Source organism: Mytilus edulis, chromosome 2 (assembly GCF_963676685.1).
Source record: "Mytilus edulis chromosome 2, xbMytEdul2.2, whole genome shotgun sequence".
NCBI lineage: Eukaryota > Metazoa > Mollusca > Bivalvia > Mytilida > Mytilidae > Mytilus > Mytilus edulis.
In genome coordinates, this window is record NC_092345.1 from 35,624,648 (window position 1) to 35,635,555 (window position 10,908).

The window sequence follows — 10,908 nt, forward strand, 5'->3', positions numbered from 1 at the left end:
CACATTTGGTGAGCCTTGAGTGTAGTATTTGTACATAAAGACACCTCAGACTCTATTGAATTATTTCCCCATTATGTTAAAACATAAGAAATATGATATGTATCTGACAAGCAATAATGGAAGGCGTCTAATTGGTGGTTAAGCAATATTTTGTCTTCACAGTGCCGATCGTAACAGTAACAGGTATCAACGCTTATAGATATAATGCAACTGCAATTTTGGTAACATGGGATTCAATTGATAACACAAGAGAGGTAATGAAAGGAGAAATCATGGGATATCAAGTAAGTATACGGCGTTAATGGTGTTTTCGTGTAAAACCTAAAATGTCGCCCAATTGAGAGAAATTAGGATAGGACGTCAAAAAATATTCTGGAGCAATTAACACTGAAGCAAACATAATAAATACAAAAGAAAATCAAAATATTACATCCACATAGATATCTCGAACAAGAAGGAATTCATATACTAGTTCTAACAATGAACACTGCCCTTTCCTGATCTTGATATCTATATCTCTTACGGGAGGCTTAATACCAAAATTTACGATCAAACAGATGGTTTTTCATTTCCTATAAATGTTAATTGTCCATTTAAAGATGGCGATGTTCCATCATCATTCTATGGTGTTTATACATATATATATATATATATCAGCTTGTTTGATTCGCTCGTGCATGTAACAGCGTATTTGATTGTATCGAAAGAAATATCTGTATAGATGAAAAATTATAACACCAGGTTTTTTGATATTTCAAACTAGTCAAAACATTCACTGAATTTTATCATTGATATAAGGGCATCATTCGTAAATATAAATCAACATGCATATATCTCATAAGTTTATGTATTTCAAAATCTACACTCGCATAAAACGGGTGATGTTCTTCTTATATATTTTATGATGGTATGATACTAAACTCCTAAAGGGACGGATTGTTCTTGATTTTCATATGATGACCACATAATCTTTCACCTTCATATCTACAATAACAAAAATATTGTTACATTAGAAAAAGATATAATATTAATAGTTAAGCCAAAATAATCTTTGGTGTCTTCAGGTAAATTATTGGGAACGAAGCGATCCTGATCCAATTGTTAATTCTATAAGTTGGAGAACACTAGACACGTTTGGACTTTGTATTGGACTGTTACCAAACACATGGTATGAGTACGATGTACAAGTTTTCAATACAGCAGGACTTAATTCAAGAGGAGAAGTATATTTTCAACGAACAACACTGAACGGTGAACATTTTTAAATTTTGTTTTATGAAAATGTTAGGAAATCGCATCACATATGTGAAACCATCCTTGTTCTATCAATAGTAAAAGATAATCCTTAAAAAAAACAGAACTTACTTTATAAATGTACAACAAAGCTGAAAGTTTTGGTTTCTATTCTAAAAATGTACGGCAATATGGAACAATATAGCCAAACAGTTGAAATAATATAATAATATGGAGATGTGGAACGGTTGCCAATAAGACAACTATCCAATATGGACCAAGGAACGGAAATTTAAACATATATAGGTTACCATACGGTATTAAACAATGAGCAAAACTAATGCCGTATGATAAGCAATAAAAAGACATGACAAATTGTAAAGCAGTTCAAAAAAACACACGGCCTGTCATAAAATGATTACTAATTAACTGCCAATTGGAAATATAAAGTTCTCTATGACTTATAAAAGTAAACCACAAACAGTGTGCTTTGCAAAAAAAAGCTTTCATTGTTTGAATTATAAAAAAATAGTCATTAACTTTACTGTCAATTGAAACCATTTATAGCCCCATTAGCATACCCGACGGAAGTAGCTGTTACTTCTCATGGATCTGATAGTGTGGCGGTATCATGGAGAGGTATTTTGACTGGACCCGAAGAGGAATCTCTCAATGGATACATAGTAAGTTGCTTAATTATTCGAATATTTTCTATCTAAAGCAACCAATATGATTTAACATTGCTGACTTGATTACAATTTAATATGTGTGCTTGTTCCTTGAACTATATGAAGATGATTGATAAGTAACATCAATGTAAAATATTGTAAGAGTATAAAACTCATTCTTATAGTTATGTATTCGTACATAGTATTAAAAACTTTTGAACATACAAAAAATAAAAATCACAAACATACTGAACTCTAAGGAAAATTCGAAACGTAAATTCCCTAATTAAATGGCAGAATCAAAAGCTCAAACACATCAAACGAATGGACAATAATTGTCATATTGAGTGTATTATGTAATAATTTGATCAATTCAACCTCGTTAACACCATTTCAATGATACATCACAAAAGTTCTGTGCATTTATACATGCAAATAGAATATAGCGTTTTACGCTTTCGTTCATTTTCTTTTTAACACAAAGGTAACCGCTTTTAGAGCAGAAATTGGTATTACGTACTGTTTTCATTTTTGTCATTCGTTCACGATATGGTCTTTCCTCCAGCGACATGTGTGTTTAGTATCCCCTTATATTTTAAGGTAAGATATTGGTTACAAGGAGATGACATAACGCAAGCCAAAGAGTTAAAGACAGACATGGAAACGCATGCAGTAATCTATGGCATCGGTAAAGGTGAACTTTACCAGTTACGACTAGCTGCTAGAAATCGTGGCGGTGATGGAAACTTCGGAAATACTGTGCATTTTACACTAGGTAACTTTTAGTGGTTGTCCTTGGTATTACCTCCCAACATTCAGATAATAGATAAATAAGACAATATAAAAGAGCTTATTTTGTCTGTATATATGGATTTCGTTTATAAATCAAGCCTTTGAAATGAAAAGAAACAGTTCGCAACATCTAACAATCATATAGTTCATAATAGAAGAGAAGATATTCTATAAGACAAACACGAAATAACAATATATTGAGACTTTTGAAAAAATTAACTTCAAAATTTTTTTTAAACGTTGGACATTATTCTATTTTTCGAACTATCTAAGCCTTTGATAAACGTTGCTATGTTCTATTATGTTAGTGAACTAAACTTTTATCATGTCGTAAAAATCATTGTCTGTATAAAATCAATTCAAGGTTAATATAACAGTAACACTCGAAGCAAAATACTTTAAAAGTCTGAACAGTACGGAGTTTGAGCTAGTTTTTTTTATAAAGTTATCCGAATTGATACAAGACATTATAATCAATGAAATAAGTATGAATAAAATATTATCCATGTCAACGGTTTTGTCGATCCTACTACTAGTAAAGGCAATACCAGGTAGTCAAATATCCAAGAATATGTAAATCCAAAATTGCTACTCACGAAAATATGTGAATCCACAGAATAGTAAAACTAGATTATTTGTCCTCTTCTTATCGTTATTTTTGTTCTGCCAAGAAAATGCTCCAACAGTTGATATGGTGTTTTACCAGGACGGCACCTCTGCTCTGTCTCCCATATTCCTCTTTCTAACTGCTGATACATTTTACTTTTTTCAGGTGGACAAGTAGTCATAGATCCAACCTTATCTGAAATTAGAGCTGGAGTAAATGGACTGGTTCCCAGTTTAATATGCATTCATATAACTTGCTTATTGTCGTGTACATTTCATATTTTTGGTTATTTCTGAAACGCGGATTGTTACATGGTTGTGTTGTATTTCCTATTATTGAACTAAACAAAAAGTGGAAAATATCCGTGATACTGAGTGTCGACCACATGCTAACTATATAAGTGCGAAGCATAAATGTAAAAAATAACACTTTAGAACAATTGTTTGTCATTTATTTTACATGCTGTAAATAGTAATAGCACTCCAATGAAAAATTAACTTTTCTATGTGTATATAGTAGTGATTAAAGAGAGAATTTTTTAAAGTATATTTAACAATTTTCATTTCATTGTACTAAACAAATGTTACACCGAATTTTTACTTGCCATGATCAACTTGACGTGTGTCAAAGGTTCTGTTTACCCTTTTGGAGCACCTTAGATCACATTTTTTTTAACGGGGGTCGAGTTGGTCAGTCTGTTTATTCTATATAAATTTTGGTATTTTTTGTTGTTTTTGGATTGTTGCCATGGGGTTGCAAACATCTATGATTTTGATTATCCTTTTGGATCTTTTGTTGTTTATAAAAGGTTTTGGTAAAACTGTTCACAATAAAAAGGCTTCAATGCTCCAAACATGGTTGTATTTGACTTCCAAATATTTCTCTCGAGCGTGTATATTTTATTTATTTTAGAACTAAGTGTCATCCAGAATGGTATTAGTTATATACTATCTATTTTTGTTTTATCAAACCCAGTCCCGCAACTCCTTAAGATTATAAATAAAGTCCTCATAGATACCAGGAATCCATGCAGGATTTATATTTTGTATTTGCGCCAGATGCGCATTTTGTCTACAATAGACTAATCAGTGACATAGCTTAACTGTTATGTTAATGACCCTATAGATGTCGACGTTTGAGTCTTTTGTAGACGAAACGGGCGTCTGGCGTAAATATTAAATTTCATTCCTGGTATATATGATGAGTTTATTTCAAACATAAGAGATGCTACCAGATACAGGTCTCTGTTTTAAATTGTTCAATGCACATATATTTCTGTAAACAAGCATTACTGGTGCGGGAATTCTCGCTACATTGAAGACCCATTGGTTGCCTTCGGCTGTTGTTTGCTCTATGGTCGGGTGGTTGTCGCTTTGACATATTCACCATTTCCTTTCTCAATTTTATTAGAAAATTCAAATAACTTTTACCATGCTTCATCATGATAAACGATGAAAAAAAATCCATTATTTATACCTAAATTTCATAAACATCCATATGAAGAACAATGTATAACCGGGTTCGACTGAACATCTTCCTAAAGTTCTTACTTTGTTGAGTCTAAAAGATCTTATCCGAAGTCCTCGAACACAATCTTGCAGTTTTGTAGTAATATACAATATCAAAACTTTTTTTACGCTCTATAATACATTGACCCAATTAAAATATCATCATCTCATAAAACAAAAGCATCATTTACAAAAAAAAAAATGGAAATTATATGCACATTTTCCTTGTTTTATGCAAGAAAACCAATACTTTGTTAAAAAACAGACTGATTCAAGTATTAAATACACCGATTATGATATGATAAAGTGGTGTACTTTTTGATCGAGGTTGGTGGATTATCATTTTAAAAGACAGTCGGTATTCTAGTGGGTACTTAAATTGTGCATCCTTACTGAATGACTTGTTTTATACTGTTATGAAGCTGAATTCATACAAGCTTCACACAGACAAGAAGAAAAATCTTCTTGCAAAGTTTTTATTTTCACTTTCGGTTACATTGATAATGTCATGTCACTCAATTCCAGCGAGCGCTTGCATCTCCAATATCCACATTAAATTAAGAATATGGATACTAACGAAGGAAATAGACTTTCTCCTGCATACATGGACCACTTGAAACTAGAATCTATAATAAACTCTTGCATGTTGTAAAGACATGTTATCGCTTCGTAGATCTTCAGATACCAGAAAAGACGTTTGATCTGTTAATTTACCGATATTCACTTTTGACTGAGCATGGATTAGATTGACGGGCGACGCATCATAGTAAGAAACCCTTACCGTGTCGACAAACCCAGTCTTAATCCTTTAGGATTCATATAACTCCTTAATTGAAATGATTTGTATCTTCTCAATGGATTTATGGGATTTGAACATTGATAAAGTGTTATTGCTTCTAATTGTGGTATATCATGAGATTGACTATAAAAAGCCTAAATTCCAGGCCGTAAGGGACTATGATAACGTTATATGAGCCTTAAATCAACTTATCAATTGTGAGATGGAGAGCTTGTAGGAGAGAATTTCTTGCTTTAAAATCTTATCATTTATATAGTGTACAATGTAAATACTGTTGTTTTTTTATATTTTATCGAACATCATGTTTTATCACAAGTTTGATATGTATTATAATGCTATCCTTTATTTTGTCATATTGTATTGAATTATGTTTTGTATGTTGCTTGATCCATAAATTTAAAAAATGGAAAATAAAGAAATATTAAAATGCAATACTAGTAAATGTAATGTCTTTTCGGATAACGTCTGTCATTTATTTCAAGCTTGTCAGTCGGATTCGTTTTTTTGTCCACCATGTAGCGCAATTGCAGTTAACTTGCTGCAATGATAGATTTTTTTAAGAAAGTAAGATTTTTTAAACTTCTTAAGGCAAATTCGCTTTGAAAGGATAATTATCTGTATGTTCAGTCAGAACAAATAGCTCAACAAGTATCATTTATATATTCCCATCGTTATTTTTTGGTTTCATGGAGGTACTATGATCAGAAAGCGTTTGAATTGTTGCTTCCGTCAATATTGCTGGCCCCTATTTTTGACAGTTTTACCTTTTATGCCTTTGTTTTGTTCACATATCGTTGTGACTATAACGGAATTTTAAGCGGAGTTCGGTATTTTTGTTTTTTTATATTAGATTTCTGCATACTGCACAAATTATTTAATAGTATTGTCAATCATAACATCATTTTGTAACATAACAAGTGTGGACACAGATGAGTGTGGATAGTATGTTTGGATGTTTGACGGTGTTTTATGATAAATGTAGTTCTATGATTTTCCTATATGTGTTATTAACTGTGTTGCACGATGACAACCAACCGGAGCATTAGGAGTATTGTTTATTTTATATTTAGTTTAGTTTTTATGTTCAAGACAGGCATGGAAGAGACACTAATTGCATTATTTACCAAATGATTATGATAGAATATGTTCCACATCTTTGATTTTGGATACATTTTATAGCTAGGAGAGCAACACATAATAGGTTCAATTTTTCGTGTAACATAAATATCTGACCATACATTTTATTGATAAACTTTTGGAAATGTTCATGGATATGATGTATTGAATATTATGATAAATGCACTAAACTTTGTGTATATCAACATTTGTGATGTACCTTGGAGGATATACATATATATATCAAGTCACTGCCGTTAGGTTTTGAACACCGACCGTGCAAGGGCTGTATAGCCAGTCAAGGTTGTTAAAAACTTCCATATATATAGGTTTTGATTGCATTTCGTGCATTTCTTCATTCACTTTTGTGGTTGTTGTTCTTTCTGTTACTAGTACCCAATAGAGACCAAAATTAACAATAGGTGGCCTTTATGATATCCAAAATTTTGTGTATAAGAACAGAGACATATAATACAATTTTATTGTGTCATACGTCTCTAATCAGAACCGAATGATAAAGTTTGAAGTCATTTTGTACTTTTAATGCAGAATGCTACGTATTTACACCATTTTGCTCTTCCTTTTTTAACTTTATCTTCACTAGTTAATGGTAAAGAGGGCGGACTGGATCGAAACCTTTGCCTAGTGAAGATGTTTGAACTTTTGAAATCCAAAACGCAGGAAATTGACAATTCCTTCAAGGATTTGTAGACGTTATTTCGATGAACACCTTAGATTTTTACAATTTATCTGTACCAATTATAGTTTTTTGCATGGCAATACATAGTCTCCTACTAGTTAAAAATTTATTGTTTTGGAACACAATTCTAACTCGATATCAAGTCAATATCTTCAAGCATGACGAAAAAAAGTGTTGAAAACTGATTATCTAAGTGAATTTTTCAAGCCCAAGGACCCTGCACAAAATTCGAACTTCATGACTATATACCAATTTTCAAATTTCCAAATCTTCAAGCATGACGAAAAGCAGTGTGGAAAACTAATTATTTGCGTAAATTGTGTTAGTCAATAAACTCATCATAGATACCAGGATTAAAATTTTATATATACGCCAGACGCGCGTTTCGTCTACAAAAGACTCATCAGTGACAAAGACCATAACACTGCACAAAATCATCAAACCAGAACAAAATTCATCATGATAAAACAATATACAAAATATCAAGATCTTCAAGCATAAAGAATAAGTGTGGAAAGTGATTTGCCGGACTGACGGATGTACAGAAAGACAGACAGACAGACAGACAGACAGAGTGCAAATCTGAAGTATCCTGTGACTTATGGGACAACTTAATTCAAATAAACTCATCATAGATACCACGATGGAAAATTTATATTTTTGCCAGACGCAAGTTTCGTCTACAAAAGACCCATCAGTGACACTCGAATCAAAAAAAGTTGAAGAGCATTCAGTACCAAACATTCCTAAAAGTTTTGCCAAATACAGCTAAGGTAATCTATTCCTAAGGTAAAAAAGCCTTTATATTTCAAAAACTCAAATTTTTGTTGATTTACAATTATGACAAAAAGGGTTTCCACAGAATATAGAATTTGATTTGATTTTATTCTTACCAGATAGATTTGCTCTAAAGCTTGAGAAGTCAAACATGTACCTGAATATTCTCTTTTCTTCAAGTCTGTTATCCTTCTTCAGTTATGTTCCTTTATATCATTATATGCAAGCGGAGGATCATCTGAACACATTCTCCATTTATTCAAGGGTTAAACCTTAATATTGGATAAACTATTAGCCGACTACACCTGACAATGCAGCATAATAATGAATGCAGCTTTCGACATCCTTGTTTGAACCAATACTTTATCTGAATGAAGAGTTCTGATTTGTATCTTTCATAACCTTTACTTGCATAATAAGACTTTTGAAAACAGCCACAGTGTGTCCAAAAATACAAGGATAAACTATTTAAACAAATATATGTGCAACATGATTTGAACGCAATAACTGAACGTGTACACAAACTTAATTTGTAACTACGACAAACATCAGCTAAATCGAAATGTAATGAAAAACACAACATTGTAATAATGTAATAGGATACTACTGTACATTTGCATTTAAATAAAAACAAGAGTGCACACGCTGAAATGTCTCGCCTTCTATACTAATCATTGATATTATGTTGATAGTCCTAAGTATAAAGCTTAGTTTTATTACAACTGTCTCATAAACTTAACATTAACCAAGATAACTAAACAAAGACCAATGAACCTTGAAAATGAGGTCAAGGTCAGATGAACCATGCCAGGCAGACATGTACAGCTAACAATGCTTCTATACAACATATATAGTTGACCCATTACTTATAGTTTAAGAAAAATAGACCAAAACACAAAAACTTAACACTGTGCAATGAACCGTGAAAATGAGGTCACGGTCAAATAAAACCTGCGCGACTGACATAAAGATCATAAAATATTTCCATACACCAAATATAGTTGACCTATGGCATACAGTATTAGATAAAAAGACAAAAACTCAAAACTTAACTTTGACCGCTGAACCATGAAAATGAGGTCAAGGTCACATGACATCTGCCCGCTAGACATGTACACCTTACCATCATTCCATACAACAAATATAGTATACCTATTGCATATAGTATGAGAAAAACAGACCAAAACACAAAAATTTAACTATAACCACTGAACCATGAAAATGAGGTCAAGGTCAGATGACACCTGCCAGTTGGACATGTACACCTTACAGTCCTTCCATACACCGAATATACTAGCCCTATTGCTTATAGTATCTGAGATATGGACTTGACCACCAAAACTTAACCTTGATCACTGATCCATGAAATGAGATCGAGGTCAAGTGAAAACTGTCTGACAGACATGAGGACCTTGCAAGGTACGCACATACCAAATATAGTTATCCTATTACTTATAATAAGAGAGAATTCAACATTACAAAAAATTTTAACTTTTTTTTCAAGTGGTCACTGAACCATGAAAATGAGGTCAAGGACATTGGACATGTGACTGACGGAAACTTCGTAACATGAAGCATCTATATACAAAGTATGAAGCATCCAGGTCTTCCACCTTCTGAAATATAAAGCTTTTAAGAAGTGAGCTAACACCGCCGCCGTAGCCGCCGTAGCCGCCGCCGCCGCCGGATCACTATCCCTATGTCGAGCTTTCTGCAACAAAAGTTGCAGGCTCGACAAAAACAGTTCAACAATACCTTCTGCAAATGTCTCTATTAAAGTTTACCTGTGAATAGAGTTGAGTTACTGTCTTACTTCTGTTGTTCTATACTTCTGTAACTAAGCTTAATGAATAATATCTTCATATTGAGAAAAAGCAAATCCTTTTTTATCCTGTCATAGCTATATTCAATGATAGCATTTTGTACCTAGTTTTTATTAAGTCTGTACTTAATTTCATCATCCCATTTCTAGTTCATCAAAATGTATTGAAAACATTTGGCTGTAGAAATTTTTGTTTCTAGTGTACAAAAAAAATCATTTAAAGTGAAATTGCAAGTTCCATCTGATCGTTTTTTTATTCTGTAAAAGAAAGATTTTAAAATATGTCTCTATCAATGAAATTAAAGTATCTTAGGGTTTTTTCTGTTTTATTCTGGTTTTGATTTTGTTTGTATGTTTCTGTTTTATTTGCTTTTTATTTGTTTGTTTTTATGAGGATAGTATCCTTTGTAGAATAATTAAAAGCCCACACTAATTCATTATAACAATACCCAATAGAGACCAAAATGAACAATAGGGGGCTTTTATGATATTCAAAATTTTGTGTATAAAAACAGTGACATATAATACAATTTTATTGTGTCATATGTCTCTAATCAGAACCGAATGATAAAGTTTAAAGTCATTTTGTACTTTTGATGCAGAATGCTATGTATTTACACCATTTGCTCTTTCTTTTTTAACTTTATCTTCACTAGTCAATGGTAAAGAGGGCGGACTGGATCGAAACCCTTGCCCTTTGCGTAAATTTTGTTAGTCAATAAACTCATCATAGATACCAGGATTAAAATTTTATATAAACGCCAGACGCGCGTTTCGTCTATAAAAGAATTATCAGTGACAAAGACCATAACACTGCATAAAATCATCAAACCAGAACAAAATTCATCATGATAAAACAAAATACAAAATATCAAAATCTTCAAGC

At 32.3% G+C, this 10,908-nt stretch overlaps 1 protein-coding gene across 1 annotated transcript in view; it reads left to right on the forward strand.

Annotated features, from left to right (window-relative positions):
• LOC139512064 (contactin-like) overlaps positions 1-3,856 on the forward strand; it is a 35,458-nt gene extending 31,602 nt beyond the window's left edge. Inside the window, exons 19-23 of the mRNA XM_071299383.1 lie at positions 163-284; positions 1,065-1,251; positions 1,801-1,916; positions 2,502-2,676; positions 3,466-3,856. Of these exons, the coding sequence (XP_071155484.1) occupies positions 163-284; positions 1,065-1,251; positions 1,801-1,916; positions 2,502-2,676; positions 3,466-3,596 (731 nt within the window). The 3' untranslated portion in view covers positions 3,597-3,856. The remainder of the gene's footprint in view (positions 1-162; positions 285-1,064; positions 1,252-1,800; positions 1,917-2,501; positions 2,677-3,465) is intronic.
• Positions 3,857-10,908: the final 7,052 nt, after the last annotated feature.